Here is a 27,256-nt window from a genome sequence, read left to right as displayed (position 1 = left end):
GAAGTGGCTCCTTTCTGGATCTTTTGCTGTTCGAAACTACTTACAGACAATCGAGTACGACAGTGATCACTGTGGACTGGCTGCTGTAATGCAGATTCCGAACGAACGCGTGGAGTTGGAGGAATACGTTGCAACGCACTCTTACAATTACAGTAAGATGCGTTGGCCTCGTTTCACCAACGCCTTAGCAAGAGAACTTTGTTCGAGTGACATAGAGCAAACAACAGAAATCTGAATTACAGAAATTGACCAACACTTACAACAGATGGACGAAACAATAAAACGAACGATGGAACGGACAATCCCAAAGTACAAAGAACGGGACCAAATGGACGCTTACAGAAACGCGACAATTGACGCACTACGTAGGCACAAGAGTGGCTTACTGACAAGACTCAAAAACTTGCATAGACGACTTACAGACCCACGCGACTTGGAGGTTAGGACACTGAAGTCGTCAATAAAAAATGTCAATCTGTTGATTAAGGAGAACCACAGGTTATCAATTAACAAGTACCGGGACCGTAAGATCCGGTCAGTTAATTCCAGTGACCATAATATGTTCCCTAAAATCAACAAGACATTCAGAAAAAAGAACGATAATGACGTTCTGTGTCTGAAACTCCAAAGAACTGAAGAGAACAGGGACGTTCTCAATACAGCGCAAATATGTAGATCCAGAGAAGCCATCTTTGACGATGACTTTTATATAATTAAAGATTCGAAGGAAAAAGTGGAGGCGGTGGGAGCTGCTTTCCAGCAAGTGTACAAGGTGAATGTGAGCATTCGCCCCAACCACGATCTGGAAAACAGAGCCCTACTTAACCACTTTTACCTTCGAAATGATATCACACAATGGCGATCTGAGAACCGCGGTTTCATGCGGTTCAATGACGATTCCTTGGTAAATGCCATAATCACCGAGCAAACGGGACCAAGTCCCTTTTTAGTGACGAAGGTTCAATTCAATAAAAAATAAAAAGTCAGCAGGTGTCGATGGTATATCCAACATTTTACCAAGATATTTACCGATGGAGGCAATTGACATTTACACCACACTCTTCAACAATGCACTGAATAATGCATACTATCCAGTGCATTGGAAGACCGCTGTGGTTCATCCTCTCCCGAAAAAGGGAAAGGACAACTCCAACCCGTCAAATCTTCGGTCGATAAGTCTTCTTCCGAGCATCAGCAAAGTTTTCGAAAAAAATCATCAATAGGGCTCTGTCTAAGTGGGCTGCGGATAACAAAATAATTCCGGATAAACAGTTCGGGTTCAAGGCGGGTCATGACACAATTCATGCTGCGTCTAGACTCGTTTCTGATATCCAATGGAATAAATCAAAACATCAATGCACAGGGGCTGTTCTGGTTGATTTGGAAAAGGCCTTTGACACCGTATGGTTAAAGGGTCTTTACCTAAAACTGAGCAGGCTTTACTTTATGATATGCTTAACGGTAGAAAGTTTGTTGTCAAAAGTGCCAATGTAACTTCTACCACAACATTCACAATTAAAAATGGTCTTCAACAGGGAGCGGTGAATTCACCGATTCTCTTCAGCATTTACACCAGCGATCTAATAGGTAGTCTTACCAAGACAATTGCGTACGCCGACGATCTAATTGCGTACAGAACGGCCCGAAAGGTTGAGGTTATTAGAATTCTCTTGCAGCGTGATTTCGACAAGATTCAGCGATATTGCGACGACTGGAAACTGAACATAAATGTCCAGAAGTCAGAGACAATTCTGTTCCGGACTCCGTTGGCTAAGGCCACGAGGGATACGTGCAAGAATTGGTGCAAGATGGTCATCGTTAATCTTCACGGGCAGCCGTTAGCGAGCAAAAGTGTAGTGAAGTACCTCGGTATCTGGTTAGATCAGTATTTATATTTCGAAATACATATAAATAATGCTCTGACCAGGGCCAGAGGAGCCTTCGCTCTGACGAAACAGCTGTTTTTTAGCAGTCAACTTGACCCCAGAGTGAAGGTAATTTGCTACATGGCCCTCATACGGCCAATGGTCGTTTATGGATGTCCTGTGTGGTTCAGCGTTGCCCCTTCCCAGATGGAGAAGTTTCGGGTGTTCGAGCGGCAGTGTTTACGACGCTGTACCGGCTTATATCGAAGCCAAATCTTCTTATGTCCATTACTGTTCCAACGAGTTCCTATACAACGGGACACGAATTAACAGAATTGACAACTTCGTGATAAAACTTGTTCGAGGTCACATTGCAACATTGGTCGACCAACAATTTAATTTTCGGGCGTTCTATACGAACGACGAGTATTTTGAAAGTGCACGCTTGAGCGGTTTTATTCCACCAGAGGCATTCCTCTTTTTAGACAAATGCGGTCTGATACAGGATAGATTGGCAGTTCCATTAATCTACCACGTCAGACGAAGAACCGTGGATAGGCGACTCCCGTACAATCGGGACGTCATGGCACAAGGCGGAGCAGAGCTCCATCGGTTTAGTAGGGCTGTGTCCGAACGGTACCTAACTCATAGGATGAAAGAGGAGAACCAGTTTGGTGGCTTCAATCGGCACTTGATAGTGTGGACTGTCATGCAATAGGTTTTGGATTCAATCCCTGTCTGTGCCATCTGACTTTTTTTCACGGGTACTGCTCTTGTGAGGAACTGACTAATCCTCCAAGAGTAATTCTTGCCATGAAAAAGTGCTTTCTTAAATTAGCAGTTCGGAATCGGCTTATAAACTGTAGGTCCCTACCATCTCTGACAACATTACTCGCACACAGGAATGGTTGAGGGTTGTAAGTCACTAGGTCCTGGTTCTTCATGGACTGTTGCGCAACCTTATTTATTTATTTAATCTAATTTTTTGTTTCCTGCCAAAAATGTTAACCAACTTTAGAAGAAAATGTTTGATAAGGAAAAACAACATTCTTTCAAATACATATTTTTATTAAGATTTCACTTTATTTTAAAAATTTGGCACCATAAAAGGAAAAAATCAGAAAAACTTAGTACTACTTGAATTGTTTTACGCTCTCATTCATCCTTAAAATGGGTTCATTTAGAATATTTTGAATCTATAAGGTTTACCTTGTTAATTTTATTTTTTGAAATTTGGTACTTTTTACCCCTAAAATGATCTTTAAAATTTCTTGACTATAAACCATCTTTCTTAACAAAATTATGTTGGGCATTAAGTTGCCAATCATAGTTTTCATTGGGTTTTGTCATTGGTCATTTTTTTAAATTGAAAAGCGAGTAAAAGGGTCATAATTTGTTTGGTGCCAAAATCAAGGTTATGAGTTGCACAATTTTGTTTAGAAAGTTAAGTTAATCCTTTTCCAATATGACATGGCCACATGGAACACATTACATTAAATAACTAAATCACAGACTAAGGAAGTTCAGCTTTCAGCATAGTAAACAAAACATGATCAGCTTACAGTTTGACAAAAATTAATTTGACTAGAAATTTTTTTCTTGACTTACTTTCCATTCAACTTTCCAATGCTCGAATTTCAGATACTAGAAACTTTTCTTACTTTAAGTACTTTAAGTACTCTTAAGTCGTCTAAACCTGCCCATTATCTTTGGATTCCCACTTGTCAGCTTTTACTTGAACTTGCAATACACAACTCTAACCTCAAACTCTTGATTGGCTGCGTTCAGTCTTGTGTTGGATAGGGTATCTTGGATAGGTGGATTCTGAGATACCTTCTTGAACGAGTTTTTATTTTTTAACAGCTGTATTAAGATAGTAGAAGTGCGTAACAATTTAATAAATAAGAGATAACCTTTATCTGTAATCTATGTTAAATTCCCTCTCAGCTCAATTGAAACTCTATACGATTAATAATTTAGCAAATTGGTCATCTTCAAAACGAGAACAAAATAAGTCAATTTTGAAGTTTAAAAAAATAGATCATAATTATACCTTCTAAAATTTGGAGGCAAATAGCTTCTTCATCGTCTATTATGTACAGTAAATCCTCAAATATAACTTCAACTAACATTTTGTATCTTTTTGTTTAACAACGTCTAACATATACAAAAAGCTGACATTAACTTTCAAGTTTCTTGAAATTCAACCATGTTTTGAATCAGCTGTTCTTTTGATACTTACATAGCCCAGAAATTCTTGGATACCTTTGGATTCCTTTTTTGACATCTCCGCTGACGACATAAGAGGCTTGAAAGTAAGGCAAGTTTCCAGCATCTAATTGGCCAGCTGCCATAAAATTACATTCCAATTAAGGCAACTTTAATGGAAAGTTGACTGAAAGTAAGCCAAGAAAAATCTCCCTAACTTTTAAGTCAAGTCTACTTCTTTCAAAATGACAGTTAATTAGTTTTTTTTTTCATTCAACCGAAAGATGAACTTTATTACTCTGTGATTTATTTATTTTCTGGAAAACATAATTTAATGTAAAAAGGTTCCTTGTAAATTTGGAAAAGAAATAACTAATTTTTCTTTTCAAATCGTGATGGACTTGTAGCTTGCGAGAGGCTTGTTTTGTAGACAGTAATTTTGTTGGTACTTTTTGTACTATGAACTTTAAGTGGAGGTTTGGGAAGTAAAGTTCTGAATTTGAAATGCATGACACTTGAAAATCTTACTAGTTGCCTTTGTCAAAATTTACGTTCAAAGAATGAAGTTGACTGCAAATTAAGTCCCTTATGTTCCTTGAACCTGCCCATTCTAAAAATAAATGGTGAGTATAAAAAGTGGTGAAATACGAATGCTCAAGCAAAGTCAGAACGGTTTCCTAGTTTTATGACGAGTTTACAAGTGTGAATTGCACATAAATTTAAGTACCATACTGAACTGATAAAAAAGTTAATAATACATTTAAACGTCATTATGAAAAAAAAACTCATTAAGCAAATCACCTAGACAAGTCTCCAAATGACAAGGTTATTAAAGGGTAAACTTAAATCAATACTTCACTATCTTTTCTAAATACAAAAAAAATGAAATGTTTGTTTAGGTTGAAGAGTCTTTTTTTTATCTGTGATAACATTTATACTCATTATTCTTTTTGTACACATTTCTACACATTTTGACGAAATAACAAATAATTATTCATATAATTAATTTTGGTTGAGAGCCAGAAACCGCTTTTTCTATGCTTGATTTGATCTCAAAAGCATGCAAGTGAAACAGCCTTGAGGCTTTCGCACAAACCTACATTGGGTGTGTCTACTGCGGCTTGAAGCGGCCCACACATTAATGTGACTAATTGTACCTGTTATTTTGTTGCAAATGATTAATACTGTGTACGTTACGTATGCATAAAATCATCTAAATCTAACTTTGGAGATTTTAAGAACATTTTAAAAATTATTCTAAATTTAAAAAAGGATTTTTAAAATGGACATTATCATATGTTTCTGGGTATTTGAGAGTTGTTAATAAAAAAACTTATTCTTAAACATTATTTTGTAAATTAAAGCTACATTAACAAAAATGGAATAATAGTATTTTTTCCATGTTAGTTCTTTTTATTCATGTAAAGAAAAATAAATTCTTGGTCTGATCCAGCTTAAAAGGCCGATTATAACTATCACTAAAATTCACCGCTATAATGTTTGTTTTTCATTTTTGAACATTGCAGCTTTATTTTTACCAAAAGACAAATTGCAAAAAAATAATTCTAATGTAGAATTAAGAAGGAAATTAAATATGTACTAAACTTAGGGGCTAGTTATAGCTATCATTGAAATCGATCCGGAAAATATTTGAATCGATATTTGACGGTGTTTCCCTTTAATTAGAAATGAAGCAAAGAATTTTTATGAGAAAAAAAATGTATTTGCATTTATTCTTCTCTAAAAATGTATTTTTCTATTTTCCGGACGAAAATTAATTTTCCTGAACAGCTGATACTTTAATGTTTAAAATTGAAATGAAATATTCCAATGTTTGTGTCCCAATTTCGTTGTTTTTCAATCAGGAAATTATTTTAAATGATAGAAATTTTGAATGATAGCTATAAACGACCTGCCAAACAAATTCCAATGTTTCTTTTTAATGATGAAAACCAATGATAGCTATAACTGGCGCCTTACTCCAAAATGCCAGCAAAATACCATTTCGTTTTACTGATGGTGTTCCCATTTTTTACTGTTCCGATTCATCAGTTAAGGAGCCGGTTATAGCTATCATTTGGCAAGTTTCTAGTATCTGATTGGCTAGCTGCCAAAAAATTACCTTTCAATTAAGGCAACTTTAATGGAAAGTTGACTGGAAAGTTAATAAAGAAAAATCTCCCTAACTATCAAGTCAAGTCTACTTCAATCAAAATGACAGTTGATAATGTTTTTTCATTCAACTGAATACGCCAAAACGGCCAAATACCTTGGAATGACTTTGGATGCAAAGCTAAATTGGAAAGAGCACATCAAAAAGAAAAGAGAAGAACTAAACTTGAAATTAAGAAAAATGTACTGGTTTATCAATCCAAAATAAAATAATGCTGTATGGAATCCAATTATGGGGCTGTACAAAAAAAACAAATAACGAAATCATCCAAAAATTCCAAAACAAAGTCCTTCGTGGAATAGTTAATGCACCTTGGTACGTAAGAAATACCGATCTCCATCTTGACTTACAAATAGAAATGGTTACAGAAGTTGTTAACAAATACGAAACCATGTTCGGAGATTAAGAAGAATCAAGCCTCATGAGCTTATGGTCTAAAAAACATGGGAAAGTATTAAAAGTTTAAACTTCCCCCAAAGTGATTGTACAAAGTTAAGAAAGAAAAATCGGAAGTCGATCCTTTAAGATTGGTCCTGATGAAGAGGTGGTTTTAGTGGTTAAGAGTCGCACACTACTTGTTGTCGAATACTGCCAAGTGTCTTGTGAATATTTCTTCTAGTAAAAAAAAAATAAAAATTCAACTGAAAGCTGAACTTTATTACTCTATGATTTATTTATTTTCTGCACAACTTTATTTAATGCTTTCTGTAAAATGATTTCTTGTCAATTTAGAAAAGAAATAACTAATATTTCTTCACAATACAAAATACAAATCGTGGTGGACTTGTAGCTTGCCTGAGGAGTGTTTTGAAGACAGTAATTTTGTTGGTACTTTTTGTGCTATAAACTTAAAGTAGATATTTGCTAAATAAAGTTCTGAATTTGAAATTCATTGCGCTTGAAAAACTCACTAGCTGCCTCGGTCAAAATTTACGTTCAAAGAATGAAGTTGACTGCAAATGAAGTCCCTTATGTTGGCTGAACCTGCCCATTGGTTTTCATCATTGAAAACAAACATTGGAACTTTCTTGACAGGTCGTCATTACAAATTTCTGTCATTGAAAAAAAATTCCTAATTGAAATCCACCGAAAAACTTTTACTGACAGAAATCTGTCATTGGAGTTGTGTGAAATTGGAACACAAATCAGTTTAATGATTCGTTTCACTTTTGAACATAAAAGAATCAGCTGTTCAGGAAATCGAATTTCCGTCCGGAAAATAAAAAAAATCATTTTTAGAGACAAACAAATGAGGAATTACTCTTTTCTTTCTCAAAAATTCTTTGGTTGATTTCCGATCGATTAATATACAAGTTTCATTTATAATCGAAGGAAACATAGTCAAATATCACTTTAAAAATTTTCGCGGATTGATTTCAGTGATAGCTATAACTCTAAGGTGCCAATTATAACTATCATTGCTTTTTATCATTGAAACCAATCATTGGAATTTGTTCGCATCTATCATTGAAAAATATTTAATGATTTCAATGCCCCCAAATTTGTTTAATGACAGAAATCGGTTATTGGAATATAAAGGGTGATTTTTTTTAGGTTAGGATTTTCATGCATTAGTATTTGACAGATCACGCGGGATTTCAGACATGGTGTCAAAGAGAAAGATGCTCAGTATGCTTTGACATTTCATCATGAATAGACTTACTAACGAGCAACGCTTGCAAATCATTGAATTTTATTACCAAAATCAGTGTTCGGTTCGAAATGTGTTTCGCGCTTTACGTCCGATTTATGGTCTACATAATCGACCAAGTGAGCAAACAATTAATGCGATTGTGACCAAGTTTCGTACTCAGTTTACTTTATTGGACATTAAACCAACCACACGATTGCGTACAGTGCGTACAGAAGAGAATATTGCGTCTGTTTCTGAGAGTGTTGCTGAAGACCGTGAAATGTCGATTCGTCGCCGTTCGCAGCAATTGGGTTTGTGTTATTCGACCACATGGAAGATTTTACGCAAAGATCTTGGTGTAAAACCGTATAAAATACAGCTCGTGCAAGAACTGAAGCCGAACGATCTGCCACAACGTCGAATTTTCAGTGAATGGGCCCTAGAAAAGTTGGCAGAAAATCCGCTTTTTTATCGACAAATTTTGTTCAGCGATGAGGCTCATTTCTGGTTGAATGGCTACGTAAATAAGCAAAATTGCCGCATTTAGAGTGAAGAGCAACCAGAAGCCGTTCAAGAAATGCCCATGCATCCCGAAAAATGCACTGTTTGGTGTGGTTTGCACGCTGGTGGAATCATTGGACCGTTTTTTTCAAAGATGCTGTTGGACGCAACGTTACGGTGAATGGCGATCGCTATCGTTCAATGCTAACAAACTTTTTGTTGCCAAAAATGGAAGAACTGAACTTGGTTGACATGTGGTTTCAACAAGATGGCGCTACATGCCACACAGCTCGCGATTCTATGGCCATTTTGAGGGAAAACTTCGAAAAACAATTCATCTCAAGGAATGGACCGGTAAATTGGCCACCAAGATCATGCAATTTGACGCCTTTAGACTATTTTTTGTGGGGCTACGTCAAGTCTAAAGTCTACACAAATAAGCCAGCAACTATTCCAGCTTTGGAAGACAACATTTCCGAAGAAATTCGGGCTATTCCGGCCGAAATGATCGAAAAAGTTACCCAAAGTTGGACTTTCCGAATGGACCACCTAAGACGCAGCCGCGGTCAACATTTAAATCTAACGTTTCAAATAAAGAATCGATGAGATTTTGTAAATTGTATGCGTTTTTTTTGTTTAAAAAAGTTTTTAAGCTCTTAAAAAATCACCGTTTAAATCAGTGCAACGATTCGTTTCACTTTTGAACATGCAACCATCAGCTGTTCAGGAAAATGATTTTCCGTCCGGAAAATAAAACAATACATTTTAGTGAAAAAGTACTGCTTAAGTCCACTTTTTGTCCTGAAAAAAAAATCTTTGTATGATTTCCAATCTACAATCTAATCAAAGGGAAACATAGTCAAATATCCATTCAATTATTTTACGGATTGACTTCAATGATAGCTATACCTGGCCCCTAAAAAATTACTGATAAAACCAGCAGCGGAAAGGAGGTGTGAAGCTCTTGGTTATTAGTTAATTTATCAGTAAAATATTTCAGATCCCTCCTGTTTCGATTTTTGCTACTGGATTTTACTGATACCTAATAAAAGCCTCGAAGCTAACAGCAAACACATAAGACCAAAGTCGGTATATAAATTATAAATCTAAGACATTTTGTTGAATACGAACAATATTTTCATTCAATGATATTATTACCATTAATATTGCGAATGTACTGTGCATTATTAAAACCTGCTGAACAAATTTCGCTGATTTTATCTAATCAATATTTTATCAAAGAGTTAATGTATGATTAACGAGGGTGGTAATTTTTAATACATTTACAACAGAAGTATTAAATTGTGTTTGGATATTTAATTTCTTAATGAATAGGTAATAAAAAAAAAAGGAAGGCTAAACATCAAATTAAAAACCGCAAATAACTTAAAATACAAAATTTGGGAATTTTTATAATAATTGTGTATTTGTATTCATCTTTGTTCGTGAGGTTGTTTTCTTTATAAAATATCTTCGAAAGGTTAAATTATGGATGCATAAATTATTGTATATTATTTTATTTTGAACTTGTTTTATTTTTAAAGCCTTACAACCATTATCAACGAAAAGATAATTATTATTAATTTATAGTTTTTATTTTTGCACATACTTTGAACTCAAGCGCAATTGTTTAAATAATATAAGAAAACAATAAAGTTGGTTGGTTTTAGCATTTGGAGATTACTTTTACGTACGTACTCATAATTATAGAAATTGTATTGAAATGCAAATGTTAAAAATAGGATGTTTACTTTAATTGTTTTTGTATCAATTTAGTTTTGTTAAGAAAATATTTTTAGTGCAATACTTAATAAAAAAGTATAATATTGGCACAGTGTTATCTAAGTGCTTTAATGTACATGTGATAATATTGTTAGGAATTATATGTTATTATTAAATAAAATTTGAAATTGCTTACATAATAATATTATTTGATATTTTGATGTTTATATACAAATGTACATATGTCAGCTGTACATCAAGTTAAACTTAAAAATAGTATAGGTTATAAAACATTGATTTAAAATACAATAAAAAAAACGTGTCAGAACAAAATTAACAAAAAATTTATTAAAATTTCATTCAAAATGGACTGAAATTAAGAATTAAAGATTTCAGATAAAAACAAAAAACAAAAGATATGTTAATTAAATTATCTGAATCAAGACGCAAGTAACTGATTAATTTAAATGTATGTTCAGTTCAAGTTTGAGAAATATTCAAAACAAATTGCTTGAAACTTTCTGTTTTCGATTCTAGCCCTCATGTGACTGAGAAGGTTATTCCACAGTCCAACAGCGTGAACGAAAAATCACAAACACGCTTCGGCTTCGTCTGCCTTACGGTGGGCTTGCTTGGAGGTTGTTTTGAATGACATTTCTATCATTTCATCCCTCCAAAGAGCAAATATTTTGTTTGTTGACATTTTTTACAGCTTTTGAGCTGTCAGACAAATCAAATGTTCAGATAATTGAACTAGAGCTTCCGTTTGGAGCCACATTACGTTACATTACGTTCTTTTCCTTACGATTGTCAATCGAAACGTGAGGTCGAAGCTCCATTCTGATAGCATGCATTGAATTCCTATGGCTGAAATCGTAATGGCTGAAACACATACACGCTTCAGCTTCGGCTTCGTCTGCGTTACGTTAGGCCTGCTTCGAGGTTGCTTTGAATGACATTTCTATTATTTCATCCCTCCAAAGAGCAAATATTTTGTTTGTTGACATTTTTTTACTGCTGATGAGCTGTCAGACAAAGCAAATATGCAGAAAATTGAACTAGAGCTTCCGTTTGGAGTCACATTACGTTACATTACATTCTTTTCCTTACGATTGTCAAACAAAACGTGAGGTCGAAGCTACATTGTGATAGCATGCATTGAATTCCTATGGCTGAACTCGTAAACGTCAGGCGAAGCCGAAGCTAAAGCGTGTTTGTGTTTCAGCCATAATGTTAGACGAGCGCAATAATATGGAACGGCTAGAAACACAAAAACTAAGTCTGTTACATAGATAATTTGGAGTCTTTTTAACAATCAATTTGAAGAGTAAAATACAACAACGATATTTGAAAAAAGCTATCGCAATTGAAAAGCTGACGAGCTTGCAAAGAGACATGATGGAACCTACATACGTAGGTTAAAAACAAACCGAGCTATTGCATTAAATGCCACCTTTAATTTGTGAGCTGATTGAGAAGTAAGATCAGCAAACAGCTCACAACCGTATGTTATTATAGGTGGGACAAGTGCTTTCAATAGCTTCAATTAAATATGGGTAGGTAGTACAGATTTAGTAACAGATAGTTCTCTAAGTGAAACATAAATCTTTGACACAACTGTATCGACATGGTTCTTCCAAGTTAATCTGCTGTTAAAGACCAAACCTAAATTTCTAACTTTGGCATCATAATCAATAATAAAATTATTCAACATAACAGGAGGAAAATTATCTGGGTTTGGTTTGTTTATTGAAATTGGGAGAGCTTTCGTTTTTTCAGGATTGAGTTTAAGTCCGTTCCGTGTCGACCAATCATATATAGCCTGTAAATCAGTGTTCATTTCAGATATTGCATCCTTAAGCATCATCTCAGGAAAACTATTGGACATCTCTGCATTGATATGAAACTGACAGTAAGACAAAACAGAGGGTGGATCATTAATGAACAATGAAAACAGTAAAGGTCCAAGGATTGATCCTTGAGGAACATCATTATTAACAGGGAGAAACGAGGACATTCTACCATTACAAGATTACGGCTTGCATACGATTGGACAAATATGAGTAAATAAGTTTTTTAGTTGTGTCAGAGGAGCTAAATAGGGTCGTCAATTTATCACAGAGAAGATTATGGTTTACACAGTCAAATGGCTTTGATGAGTCAAGTTAGGTTATATAATGTCAAAAGATACATTGAGTAAAGCTGAAACACAACTATGTCCAGACCAAAATCCAGATTGCAAAGGATTCAATAATTGCTTGTCTTTAATATAATATTTTATCTGGTTACTTATCAGACTTTCAAAAACTATAGATAGAAAAAATAGCCATCAGTCTTTATTCCTTCTTCTTTCATTGTTTTAAAGCCATCTTTCTAAAAACTTCAGAAAACTTCAAATCCGTACAACAAAATGGGTAGCAGGAGTGCTTTGACAAGCAACATCTTAGTTTTGACAGGATCATACTTTTGGGTTGACCATAATAGACGCAAAGCACTATATAGTTTATCAATTGTAGTAGCTGCATGATCAGCCCTAGGTTCCTGGCAGAATGCACATAGTCAATGGTTGATCTACCGAGTCGAACTGGTGGAAAACTTGACGTATCTAAAATGCGTTGTAAATGCATAGTGTCTTTGACTTCCCGGGTTGAAAGAAAGGTTATGCTTTAGAGCCCATCTAACGGACTGGATATGCATAATTGGACGTCGTCTGCGAATATATGAACGTTGCAGGACTTAACTAGATGAGGTATTTCATTGACATATAGCGAAAATAATAGCGGCCCAAAAATGGAACCCTGTAGCACTCCTGCAGGGACTGCAAGATATGACGACAACTGGCTTCCCATAGCCTAACATTGCTGACGATCGGTTAAGTATGAGTGCAAAAGCTTTGCTGCATAAGAAGAAAAAAAGATGTTGAAGTCATCAATAGCCAAGCTTCTCCCGTTCTCAGTTAATTTGATGAGCACAGAACCAAGGTGTGTGCACACAGAGAATAATAAATTTTTCTCCTTCATGCTCACTGCGTGTTGAAGAAGTGTTCGATTTTTTTGAGACAAGCTCTCGTTCACAAAGACGCTAGCATTAGAATTCAATCCGAGATCATGCAACGAGATCGGCCGCTTTGATTTCTTGCGATAGCTAGCAAGTGCCTTTAACATGGTACTTCTCTCACCCACACTGTTTATTGGCGGATGACAGAAGGGTCGTCATTTTGATTACGGAGGGTTGTTCGAAAAATGCTCTTCAAAGCGGGCGTTGGTAATTCAATCCAGTTGCAAAGCTTGTCGAAAATGCTATGCAGGTTCTCATTCCAGAGCTTAGGAATACCAAAGATAAAAGCGTCAGTCAGATATTCTTTCTTCTCCAGAACTTCATAACGCTTCCTTAACTGTTAAATTTCGTTCTTAACTAAATTTTCGGTCCTCTGAGTCAAATTCGAAATGGCTAAGCTAATGTTATTAACGTGATCGTTTAATCGTTTTTCCATGTCATGAACTTTTCTTAGTTATTCATTTCGAATTTTTTGTAACTCTTCCCTGAAAAATGCAATTATATTTTCGGTTCGTTTTGCTAATCCGGTTTGAAGAGTTTCTTGACAGAACCATGATTTAACGGGAGTGATTAATTGGTGTTGGCAAGGTTGTAACCCAGTTGAAGTTCCGGGAGATTCAGTGCCGTGTTTCCTTGGGCCTTGGGGTTGCCTCAGTTGATCCACTTTCGGAAAGTTTCGCATTAGAAACGTCAGATTTACTTGTTTTTGGTGAATTCACATTAGGTGGTAGTGCGGAAGAGATATCGGTTTCTTTGCCTTATTTCACCTATCGACGGGTGTTCTAGTTGGTGCTTGAAGTTGCTGATGGTCTCGGTTTAAGTTCGACCTGGTTTTAGCTGAAGACGAACTCGACATCGTGCACCATATATAATTTCGATACAAAAACAAAATGGCGGGAAACAATTGGGTATGTGCAAATTATTTTTACTTTTTTTCTCTTTATTGAAGTGAGAATAAATTGTTTAATTTTTAATTTAATTGTTTAAACAAAACAAAATACAAATGCTTATGTTTCCGCACAATATTGGTTTATTTAACTGGTAAATGCACGCGTTTAAAGACTTTTGCCAGAGAAGATAATTAAAATGCGTCTATTCACTCTCGAACATAGTAGAAAATTCTTCCATCATTTGGTGTATAAATCCACTTAATGCTTTGAGTTAATTTAGGTTTAGATATTATAATGTTGGAAAAGATTAAAACTTGCCAATTCATCGTTAAAAAAAAACTGTTTTTGTGATTTAATTGATAATACGTATTATGTTAAGTCGATTAGAATTTTCAAAATCATATTTTTAACAACACTGTCACGTCCGGAATGAGTATTGTACAATTATAGGACCATATAGAAAAGATATCGGTATTAATTCCTACATTGAGAGTTTTATTTGGTATCGTATTATCTGAGATCTTATAATTCTCTGAGATAATATAATGTCCAACTCGATTAAAATCAGTAAAATCATCTTTTTAATCAAGGGCCATATTTATCATGATAAAAGGCTTTTAAGGTCTTACCTTATCTAGCCACATTCTTTGCTAGAAATTCTCACCATTTCGTGTCTTTAAAAAGTTTTTAATGATTTAAAAAATTATTTTAAAGAGTAAAAAAAAGGATTTGTGAGGCTTTCCAATAAGAGGTTTCTTTTTAAAAGCTGTTATTTTCTAATAATATTTTATAAGTATTGAAATTGTTAGAACTCACTATAAAAATGGTAAGCATTTTGCACAACCGCAATTTCGTAAGATAAAGGAAACTTATTTTATTACTTCTCGAAGAAGAGATAAAAATTGACCACCAACATTTTGTGACAAACACAGCAAATGTGCGAATTGGTCATACAAATTCCATGCAAGAGGTATGATGCTTCAACTGTTAGAGTTGTGGCCGTTTTGCTGACACCATTTGCCATTTTTTATAGCATGTCTTTAAAAATATTAAACAAAACATTGTTAACTTCCCATAAGAAGTTATTGTAATGGTTCCGATTTTCCTAGTGTAAAAAAAAAGATTTTTATAAAGATGTCTGTGCGTGTGTGTGAACGTACCTCTGTACGTCTGTACATACTCGATATTTTTTTTTTGTTGTCCATAGCTCAAGAACCAGAAGAGATATCAAATAAATTTTGTTATACAGATAATAATGCAGAAAGACGCAGAAAGGGCTCTCAAGAAAATTGCGTGGGCGGTTTTTTTACCATAGTAGTTTAAAAAAAGGTGGAAATTACGGTTAATCCAAAATATCTCACAAACCAGAAACGCTAGAGACTTGAATTAAATTATATTTAATGTATCGTAACGTGATACCAAACAAATATATTTTTGAAAAAAAAATCCGATTAACGGTTTTTATAAATCAATAAAACTGAAAAAAATATTTGACAGCTCGAAAATTTTACGAATACAAAATGATTTTATCTCCAAAATAATTTTGTGCAACGAAAACTAAAGTTTTTAAAATCTGGTAAAATTTTGAGAAAAATCGAATTGACAGTTTTTTTTATAAAAAATAAAAATCTAAAAAAACATTACTCAAAGTTGGTAAAAATTGATTTTCGACACAAACATCTTTTCAAATCTTTGAGATTTTGGCTTTTAGCTACTTTTACCTATTACAAAATATTGTTTTCAGTAAAATTTTGAGAAAAATCGATTTAACAGATTTTTTTACAAAAAGTAAAAACTTAAAAGAAAATTTAACAAAAGTTAATAAAAATTGATTTTCGACTCAAATATCTTTTCAAAACTTTAAGATATTGGCTTTAAACTGCTTTTATCTTTTAAAAAAATTTGTTATCAACGTTTAGTAAAATTTTGATTTTTACGAAAAATAAAAACTTAAAAGAAAATTTAACAAAAGTTAATAAAAATTGATTTTCGACTGAAAATCTATTTAACAAAACTAGATTTTCAAACTTTCTTTATATGAAAAATATTGTTGGTAATTTTAAAATTTGTAAGAATAATTCAACTAACAATTTTCTTAACCCAGCACGAAAACCTTCAAACTTTTAAGCAAGACAAATCGATAGACGTGATGGGAAGTTATCAGTGGTTTACTGAATTTTTTTGTGGCCGTTCAAGTACTGAAGATGCCGAACGTCCTCGACGCCCAGTTGAGGTCTCTTCACCCGAAACAATCGAAAAAATCCACGATATGGTGTTGGCCGACCGAAGATTGAAAGTGCGAGTGCAGTGGTTTCAATTTTTAATGATACACTTGGGCATGATAAAGCTTTCCGCAAGATGGGTGCCGCGTTTGCTCACAGTTGACCACAAACACAATCGTGTAACAACTTCGCAGAAAGGTTTGGCGTTGTTTGCTTAATCGCAATATGGAGGAGTTTTTGCGTCGTTTTGTAAATGTGGACGAAACATAGATCCATCACAACATACCAGAGACCAAAGAACAGTCAAAACAGTAGGTTTCTAAGGGTGAATCGGCGCCAAAGAAGGCCAAGGTGGGTTTGTCAGCCATTAAAGTTATGGCGACTATTTTTTGTGATGCACGCGGGTTAATCCACATTGACTACCTTCAAAAGGGAAGAACAATCAATGAAGAATATTATGCCAACTTATTGGACCGATTCAATGACGATTTGAAAAAAAAAGTTCTTTTCCACCAAGGCAATGGAAGGGTGCACACATGTGCAGTTGCCTTGGCAAAAATCCTATTCCCCAGATTTGGCTCCGAGCGACTACTTCTTGTTCCCAAACCTGAAAAAATGGCTTGGTGGAAAAAGATTTGAGTCCAATGATGAAGTCATCTCGCAAACAAATGCCTATTTTGAGGACCTCGACAAATCATTTTTTTAGAAGGGATACAAAAATTGGAGAAGCGTTGGACAAAGAGTATAGAGCTCAAGGGAGACTATGAATTGCTCCCTCATCCACCCTATTTTCCAGATTTCACTCGGAGCGACTACTTCTTGTTCCCAAACCTGAAAAAATGGCTTGGTGGAAAAAGATTTGAGTCCAATGATGAAGTCATCTCGTAAAACTAAAGCAGAAGAAGACTTTAGGATTTACTCCGAACTTAAAAATATTTTCATTGACTACTCCAATATTCTATTCTCACTTGACTTGACAATATGTGAGGATTCAATTGTTCGTTGTGTCTCAGAACTTAGGTTAGGTTAGGTTAGAGTGGCTGTCTAGATATCATTGACACACGTAGACCTCAAGGGTCCATTGTGATACCACTAATGAGGTTACTCATGGGAGTAATGAATTTAAACAAACCATTTTGTGCTTTTAATAAAGTTAGAGAGACGTTTTGTGTCAATATTTGCCAGTTCACTGGTATTATCGAAGAAGGGATTACCGAGAAAGTAATTCCTTCTACTGGAGAGTGCTGGACATGTACATAGAAGGTGTTGGACTGTTTCCTCTTCCTCCTCGTCCATGCAGCTTCTACAGAAGTCATTTGTGTAGACCCCTAGCCTCAGAGCATGTCTACCTATGAGGCAGTGTCCCGTTATTACTCCAATTGTAGAGCTTATACTTTGTCTGCTTAGTGATATCAAGCCTTTTGACCGTTTTAAGTCAATACTTGGCCATATTTGCTTGGTTGCCAGGCAGGTGGTACTTCGTGACCATCTAGTATTTGTTGTTTCTAAAGCATATTGCTTGAGAAGATATTTGCATGTAGCAAGTGGTGTTCCTATGTTATGTTTTTGTCTAACATAAGGCAGAAGTGTTCCGTTTTTGGCGAGCTCATCGGCTTTGCAATTTCCCGGAATGTCTCTGTGGCCCGGCACCCAAATGAGGTGAATGTTAAACTGTTCCGTCATCTCCTTCAGAGATGATTGACAATCGTGGACTGTTCGAGAGTTTGTGGAGACAGACGCGAGAGATTTAAGAGCGGCTTGGCTGTCCGAGAAGATACGTATATCCTTACAAGATATAACGTTTTCTTTGAGCCAGGATAGTGCTTCTTTTATCGCCATTACTTCTGCCTGGAACACACTACATTGATTGGGAAGTCTATAGGATAGACTGAGATTCAGTTGTTCTGAAAAGATACCACTTCCAACTCCGTGATCGGTCTTTGAACCGTCAGTGTAGAAGTGTACCGCATCGTCTTCCAGGGGTCCCTCTTCTTCCCAGGAGGATCTTGAAGGGATGGACACATGGAATCTTTTACCAAATACCATTTTTGGGGTGGTATAGTCTAAGCGATCTGGGATAGATCTGAAATTATCTAGAATGGTTGTATGTCCAGTATTGTTACTGGTCCATTGAGAGGTGGCTCTAAGCCTTACACATGAGTTGGCAGCCACCTTTTTAGAGAAGATGTCAAGTGGTGTTAGGTTTAAAAGCACTTCCAGTGCTGCAGTTGGTGTTGTGCGAAGTGCTCCTGTGATGCACATACCTGCTGACCGCTGGACTTTAATGAGTTTATTTAGATTTACCATCTTATCCAGTGCGGTCCACCATACGACGGCTCCATAAATGAGTATCGGCCTGATTACCGAAGTGTATAGCCAGTGGGTTATTTTTGGGGAGAAGCCCCATTTTGATCCTATGGCCTTTTTACAAGTAAAAAGCGCTACAGTAGCCTTTTTGACTCTTTCATCAATATTTGCCTTCCAATTTAGTTTTTTGTCTAAAATGAGGCCCAAATATTTAGCTTGGTCGGAAAAGCTTAATGGTATTCCTTTAATCTTTGGTGGGCTAATCTGAGGAATTTTATATCTTCTCGAGAAGAGTATTAATTCTGTTTTGTGTGGGTTGACGTCCAATCCACATTGATTAGCCCATTTAGTTAGCCTGTTTAGGGCATTTTGTAGGAGTTCCGAGAGAACTTGGGGGTGCTTCCCAGATACGGATATCGCAACGTCATCAGCGTAGGCAATCACCTTGAAACCTTCTGTTTCCAATGTTGTAAGTAAGTCGTTTACTACCATGTTCCATAAAAGAGGCGAAAGGACTCCACCTTGGGGAGTGCCCCGATTCACCGATCTGGTGGTAGTAAAACTTCTCATGTTAGAAATTATTGTCCTGCTTTTGAGCATGAGACTTATAAGATCTATGAGTGACTTCTCTAATTTCAGCTTATCCATTGCTGTTGTGATCGCCTGGTAACTGACGTTGTTGAAAGCTCCTTCAATATCTAGGAACGCTACCAGGTTATATTCTTTGTATTCGAGGGAATGTTCAATAGTACGTACCAGTGAGTGAAGTGCTGATTCTACTGATTTTCCCTTAGAGTAAGCATGTTGAGCTGTGGAAATGAGACATGGTTTTAAATTATGTCTGATATAAATTTCAATCAATCTTTCCAAGGTTTTAAGAAGGAAGGATGATAGGCTGATTGGTCGTAGATCTTTAGGGTTAACGTGTGAGGGTTTCCCTGCTTTGGGAATGAAGACTACTTTTGCCATTCTCCAGGCTTTGGGAATATATCTCAACCTTACACAGCTTGTCAGAATGATTTCCAATGGTGGAATAATCATGTCTGAGCATTTTTGTAGTTCGGCCGGAATGATTCCATCTGGTCCTGGAGATTTATATGGATCAAAGCTGTCTATGGCCCATTGCAGTTTTTCCCGCGTTATTAGATCAACTAAATCGCTTGTAGAAGCTTGAGACTCTGATGTTAAGTCGTTGAGTATGTTAGAACTACCTGGAAAGTGGGTGTCTAATAACAGGTTAAGAGATTCTTCATCTGTGATAGTCCATGTGCCTGTTTCTGTCTTTAAAGCACTAGGTATTGTTGGACTTTTTGAGAGAATTTTCCTGAGTCTTGAGGCTTCTGAAGTATTTTCTATTTTACCACAAAAATTTCTCCAAGAAGACCTCTTACTCTTTCTTAATTCTTTTTTATATTGCTTTAGAGCTTGTTTGTATAAGTCCCAGTCAGAAGGAGATCTAGTGTACTTAGATCTATTGAAGAGTTTACGACAGCTCTTTCTGAATGGTTCTAATTCTTTATGCCACCAATGAGGTTTCTTTTTACCCTTTAAAATGGTTACAGGGCATGAAGATCTCATTGATTCATTTAAGGCTTCGGTGAGATGATTTACAGAAAGGTCTAGTTCATCTTTACTGGAGGAGCTTTTAAGAAGGTTATGATTAAGCAGTTGTGCTAGTACCTCCCTATAACGCTCCCAGTTGGTATTCCGGTGATTTCGAAATCCCGTAGATGTATTTGCTACATCTTTGAGCTCAAACAAGCTCTCAGAACTTGATGACCGTTTTCACCCTGGCCCTGATGGAGTACCATCATGTGTTTTTAAAAAATGTGTGTCTAATTTATCAAACCCTCTGTTTGTTTTGTTCAATGAATCTCTTAGAAGCTCAATTTTCCCCCTATTATGGAAAAGTGCATTTATAACTCCGATTCATAAAAAAGGGTCTAAGAATGAAATAAAGAATTACCGGCTGATTGCCAAACTTTCCGTTATTCCCAAACTATTTGAGTCCATTACCTGTAAGATGTTATCCTTTAATTGTAATTCAATAGTACGAGTATGTGAAAATCAACATGGTTTCGTCCAGAATAAATCAACAATTACAAAACTACTTCACTTCACTTCTTCTTGCCTTGACTCCTTCGAAGATCGTAAGTAAGTAGATTGCGTATTCAAAGATTTCAGTAAGGCCTTTGTCCATAAACTTAAGGCCTTAGGGTTTAACGACTAATTCTTGAAGTGGATTTCATCTTATCTTAAGAACAGAAGTTATAGCGTTATATTCAGAAATGAATTCTCCGACCAATTTTACGTGAACTCTGGTGTTCCACAGGGTAGCCATTTAGGTCCTTTATTATTTATCTTATATATAAATGACATAACATCCGTTATAAAAAACTCCTCCGACATTAAAATTTTCAATTCTATTAGTTCAATTAATGACTGCTCACAGCTTTAATTCTTAAGGAAGTTCAGAGCAGCTTCAATTTTTGTTTCGTTATTTATTTTGCGATTTGCAGTCATACAAATATTTTGTTTTTCAATTTTGATAATAGTAGATTGACAGATCAACAATTTCTAGCAATTATCATTCCTAAATGATTCTAATAAATTCCAACAAAGTGTAACAGTGATACTTTAATAATATTGTTTGGCACAACAAAAATAGTTAAAAATTGTTCAAAAACGAATACACCACTGATTTAAAAAAAAGTCTCCAAAATGATATTCAATGATGTTTTAATTTCAACATTTCAAAAATACTTATTTTTAGTTTATATCTATGTTAAAATAGACCAATAAATACTTTTAAATTAAGATAAGAATAGGAGTCTTAAAAAATAGAAACCTCCTTTATAACCTACCTACTTTCAAGTTTAATTTTGTTTACGAAATACAAAAAACACAACAATTAAAAGATAAATGAAATGCGTTCTTAGAGTAGTTATTTTTTAATCATACCTGTTATAGTCTTATTGATAAACATTCCTTCTGTGGCAGCTAAAGGTGCTGATTCACGTGCATTAAGTGTTTCAATTGTTTTTGTTGTTCGATTATAAATTGTTGCAAAAAATCCACCACCAATTCCCATACTATGTGGTAACATTATTCCTTCACAAAGTAATGTTGCTATAGCAGCATCTACGGCCGATCCACCATCATCAATCATGGAACTATTTGTAAGGGAATTTTTTAAACGTTAACACTATTTTAAAAGGCAACAAATTAATTAACAACAAAATATACAACCTTCCAATAGGAGCACATCCTAGTCCATTCGAGACAACAGCTGCACGTCGAATTGAACTAGCAGCGTCAACGGAGGTCGACGAACCCTTTAGGCCAAAAACTAATCCAAGAACTATACCAGCAACAACTATAGCAGCTATCACAACCCATATTACAGTCTTTTTGTTGAATTTTATTCTGTACAAAAAAAAAACAATTAATTTATTGTGAATTTAGTTAAAACTTTTTATTGTTATAAATATTTCTGATGCGAATCTATAAACTGTTTTTTTTACAAAAAAATTAAATTAAGTGTGAAATAGTCACTTCCGTGGTATGCGAAAAAAAAAAAACGATTTGCGCTTTGTCATTGGAACACTAATTTAAAAAAGAGGCTGGGATGCGACCCACACTGATAACTTCCCACCACGTCTGTCGATTTGTCTTGCTTAAAAGTTTCTCTGTATGTACTCGTATCAATTTTTACCAAATTTGCGTACTATTTTTTGTAAATTTCATTTTTTTTTTTGAAAAAACGGATTGTTGGATTTTTTATATAAAAATTACTGAATATCGAAAACAATATTTTCTGTGAAATAAAATAAGTTTGAAGCCAATATTTTTAAGTTTTGAAAAGCTGTTTGAGTCGAAAGTAAATTTTTACCAACTTTTATTCATTTTTTTTTAGGTTTTTATTTTTTGTAAAAAAAACTGTCAATTCGATTTTTCTCAAAATTTGTCCTAATGTTGAAAACAATATTTCTTATAAGTAAAAATTAGTTTGAAGCTATTATCTCAAATTTTTGAGTAGATATTTTAGTCGAAAATCATTTTTACCAACTTTTGTTAATTTTTTTTTGGTTTTTAATTTTTTGTAAGAAAACTGTCAATTCGATTTTTTTCAAAATTTGTCCTAATGTTGAAAACAATATTTCTTAAAAGATAAAATTAGTTTAAAGCCAATATCTACAATTTTTGAAAAGATATTTGAGTCGAAAATAATTTTTTACCAACTTTTATAATTTTTTTTTTGGTTTTTATTTTCTGTTAAAAAAAACTGTCAATAAAATTTTTTTCAAAATTTTATCGAATGTTGAAAACAATATTTCTTATAAGTAAAAGTTAATTTGAAGCTATTATCTCAAATTTTTGAAAAGATATTCGAGCCGAAAATCAATTTTTACCAACTTTTATTAATTTTTTTTCGGTTTTTAATTTTTTGCAAGAAAACTGTCCATTCGATTTTTTTCAAAATTTGTCCTAATGTTGAAAACAATATTTTTTATAAGTGAAATTAGTTTAAAGCTATTATCTCAAATTTTTGAGAAGATATCTTAGTCGAAAATCATTTTTTTCCAACTTTTATTAATTTTTTTTTCGGTTTTTAATTTTTTGCAAGAAAACTGTCAATTCGATTTTTTTCAAAATTTGTCCTAATGTTGAAAACAATATTTTTTATAAGTGAAATTAGTTTAAAGCTATTATCTCAAATTTTTGAGAAGATATCTTAGTCGAAAATCATTTTTTTCCAACAGTTGTTAATTTTTTTTCGGTTTTTAATTTTTTGTAAGAAAACTGTCAACTCGATCTTTTTCAAAATTTAACTAAATGTTGACAACAATATTTGTTGAAAGATTAAAGTAAATTAAAGCAAGTGTCTCAAAGTTTTGAAAAGATATTCGAGTCGAAAATCAATTTTTACCAACTTTTATACATTTTTTTTTTAGGTTTTTATTTTCTGTAAAAAAAAACTGTCAATTCGATTTTTCTCAAAATTTGTCCTAATGTTGAAAACAATATTTTTTTATAAGTAAAATTAGTTTGAAGCTATTATCTCAAATTTTTGAGAAGATATCTTAGTCGAAAATCATTTTTTTCCAACTTTTATTAATTTTTTTTTCGGTTTTTAATTTTTTGCAAGAAAACCTTCAATTCGATTTTTTTCAAAATTTTTCCTAATATTGAAAACAATATTTCTTATAAGTAAAAATTAGTTTGAAGCTATTATCTCAAATTTTTGAGAAGATATTTTAGTCGAAAATTTTTTTTACCAACTTTTGTTAATTTTTTTTTTGGTTTTTAATTTTTTGTAAGAAAACTGTCAATTCGATTTTTTTCAAAATTTGTCCTAATGTTGAAAACAATATTTTTTTATAAGTAAAATTAGTTTGAAGCTATTATCTCAAAGTTTTGAAAAGATATTCGAGACGAAAATCATTTTTTTCCAACTTTTATTAATTTTTTTTTCGGTTTTTAATTTTTTGCAAGAAAACCTTCAATTCGATTTTTTCAAAATTTGTCCTAATGTTGAAAACAATATTACTTATAAGTAAAATTAGTTTGACGCTATTATCTCAAATTTTTAAAAAGATATTTGAGTCGAAAATCATTTTTTACCAACTTTTGTTAATTTTTTCGGTTTTTAATTTTTTGCAAGAAAACCTTCAATTCGATTTTTTTCAAAATTTTTCCTAATGTTGAAAACAATATTTCTTATAAGTAAAAATTAGTTTGAAGCTATTATCTCAAATTTTTGAGAAGATATTTTAGTCGAAAATCATTTTTTACCAACTTTTGTTAATTTTTTTTCGGTTTTTAATTTTTTGTAAGAAAACTGTCAATTCGATTTTTTTCAAAATTTGTCCTAATGTTGAAAACACTATTTTTTATAAGTGAAATTAGTTTGAAGCTATTATCTCAAATTTTTGAGAAGATATCTTAGTCGAAAATCATTTTTACCAACTTTTGTTAATTTTTTTTTTGTTTTTAATTTTTTGTAAGAAAACTATCAATTCGATTTTTTTCAAAATTTGTCCTAATGTTGAAAACAATATTTTTATAAGTAAAATTAGTTTGAAGCTATTATCTCAAATTTTTGAAAAGATATTTGAGTCGAAAATAATTTTTTACCAACTTTTGTTTATTTTTTTTTCGGTTTTTAATTTTTTGTAAGAAAACTGTCAACTTGATCTTTTTCAAAATTTGTCCTAATATTGAAAACAATATTTCTTAAAAGATAAAATTAGTTTAAAGCCAATATCTACAATTTTTGAAAAGATATTCGAGTCGAAAATCAATTTTTACCAACTTTTATACATTTTTTTTTTAGGTTTTTATTTTCTGTAAAAAAAAAACTGTCAATTCGATTTTTCTCAAAATTTGTCCTAATATTGAAAACAATATTTCTTATAAGATAAAATAAGCTTGAAGCCTAAATTTCAAGTTTTTGAAAAGATATTGGAATCGATATTCAATTTTTACGAACTTTGAGTAATGTTTTTTTTAGATTTTTATTTTTTATAAAAAAACTGTCAATTCGATTTTTTTCAAAATTTTATCAGATGTCAAAAACATTATTATTCGTTGTACAAAGTTGTTTTGGAGATAAAATAATATTTTAGTCGTAAAATTTTACAGGTGACAAATTTTTTTTTTCAGTTTTTTTGATTTATAAAAAAAAACGTTAAATGGATTTTTTTCAAAAATATACTTCTTTGATATCACGTTGCAATATATTATATAAAATTTAATTCAAGTCTCTAGCGTTTTTGGTTCGTAAGATATTCAGGGTTAACCAAAATGTTCACCTTTTTTTCAAACTCCTATGGTAAAAAAACCACCCACGCAATTTTCTTGAGAGCCCTTTCTGCATCTTTCTGCCTTATTATCTGTATAACAAAATTTATTTGAAGTCAATACCTCTACTGGTTCTTGAGCTATGGAGGACGAAAAAACGTCACGAACGTACGGACGTACGAACACGCACGCACATACATCGTTTTAAAAATCTTTTATTTCGACTCTAGGGACCTTGAAACGTCGAGAAATGTCAAAATTTTCAATTTGACAAATCGGACCCATTACAATAACTTCCTATGGGAAGTTAAAAATCCGTACAATACGAAGATAATTTTTTTGAAGCTGTAGTCTGTTTTTAAATTAAATGGTTTAGAATTTGTATAATAAGACCTGAAAAACAATTTTAGTTTTGTAATTTTCAAGTCTTTTTCATTCCTTGATTTTAAACCGTTTTCACTTATCACTTATTCACAAATTACACTACATTTCCTTTTTTAAAAATTAGATCCAATATGATGAAAACTCGAGAACACACTTTCTTTACGAACATCGTACATTTAAGAAAGTCTTGAAACCATCGTATGTCTATTAGCACTCTTTTTAACTTACATACGTTTCAGCACTGACTTCTCTTACAACAATAATAATTAGTTATATAATAAATGCAAGGCCATTGTATAAAATAATTAACTTGATTTTTGTTCGTAAAGTGTTAAACAAGCAAAAACGAAACGAAACAAATCACCGGTAAAAAATAATAATAATTACACTGTTTAACAACAAATAGCTGCGTGAAGGTATAATATACTAAATATTTAACAACAACAAAATGATTAGGTGTAAAAATTGTTCAATATTCGACGATTTGTTTGTAAAGCTTACGTGATACTATTTTAAAACTTTAATTGATAACTAAACAAAAAATAAACTTACAACATTTTCAATGGCAGGTAACTGGCTTTTGTTTATAACTAAATTTTCAATTAGAAAATAAAAACTCAGTTAACTATACGAATAAAAGGTGCGACTTGGTAGCAAATAATTCAACCGTTTTGTCGCGCTTGCCAAGATCAACTGAAAGCAAGTGCAAAAGTCTAAAAGATACGACCGACCTATCGATAGCGTATCGTCTAACTTTTTATTGCTCCGTCTGCGATATGCGAATTTTATGAGTACGAATATGAGTACGTTTTTTTCCTATTATAAGACTTAAATAAATGTTTATGGACAATTTTTTGAAGTTTTATCCTAGCGCCACTGCTTAAAGTGCTTTGGTCCACCTCTTTCTTTTGAAAAAGTTTTTGTTTTGAAAAACTTAGCATTAATATAGAGAGAGGGGGAATTGTCAAGGTATACGTTCAAATGTAAGTCAGTTTATTAGTTTTTTTTTGTTTATCTTTTTAGCCTAACTGGAAAACCCATGCGATATGAATCTCCCTCGCCTCTTTGGTTTTTGCTGGTTTGCAGAGATAAGCTAATAATTATCAAAGTGAAGGGGTTTAAGCCGAGCAAGTAGGTACTTGTAGCTAATTTAATTCCTTTTAATAATGCTTACACTTGATCAAAAAACTGGAATGAGCTAGATAGCAAAGGTACTTCTATCTAGGTGATCTATAAATTTGATATGGAATACTACGTCAGTGGATGACAATTTTTTTTTAAATTACGCTTGATAAATGTTGTGAAATTGAAGTGATCTTAAGAATGTTCATTAATGAAAAAGTCTCAGAAATCCGAGAGACACACAACACAACAAAATAGTACTCATTCATTGAATGAATTTAAAAGGCGTTTTGTTACTATGACTTAGACACTTTAACGAAGATTTGACTATAGCACATGCAGCTTTTCCGTCGTAGAAAATGTTTTGA

At 33.4% G+C, this 27,256-nt stretch overlaps 1 protein-coding gene across 2 annotated transcripts in view; it reads right to left on the bottom strand.

Annotated features, from left to right (window-relative positions):
* The window catches only part of LOC129945989 (scoloptoxin SSD14-like), a 29,984-nt gene extending 3,511 nt beyond the window's left edge, over positions 1-26,473 (bottom strand). Inside the window, exons 1-3 of one of the 2 annotated variants that reach the window (XM_056055988.1) lie at positions 26,319-26,473; positions 21,828-22,004; positions 21,540-21,751 (exon numbers count right to left, since the gene is read on the bottom strand). In XM_056055988.1, the coding sequence (XP_055911963.1) occupies positions 21,540-21,751; positions 21,828-22,004; positions 26,319-26,323 (394 nt within the window). In that variant the 5' untranslated portion in view covers positions 26,324-26,473. Of the gene's footprint in view, positions 1-21,539; positions 21,752-21,827; positions 22,005-25,393; positions 25,518-26,318 lie in introns of those variants that run through there. The other variant, XM_056055987.1, reaches the window with a different exon arrangement.
* Positions 26,474-27,256: the final 783 nt, after the last annotated feature.

Source organism: Eupeodes corollae, chromosome 2 (genome assembly GCF_945859685.1).
Source record: "Eupeodes corollae chromosome 2, idEupCoro1.1, whole genome shotgun sequence".
In the NCBI taxonomy this organism is placed as follows: Eukaryota; Metazoa; Arthropoda; class Insecta; order Diptera; family Syrphidae; genus Eupeodes; species Eupeodes corollae.
Note: the sequence above shows the minus strand (reverse complement) of the source record. Positions and strands in the feature narration are given on the sequence as shown.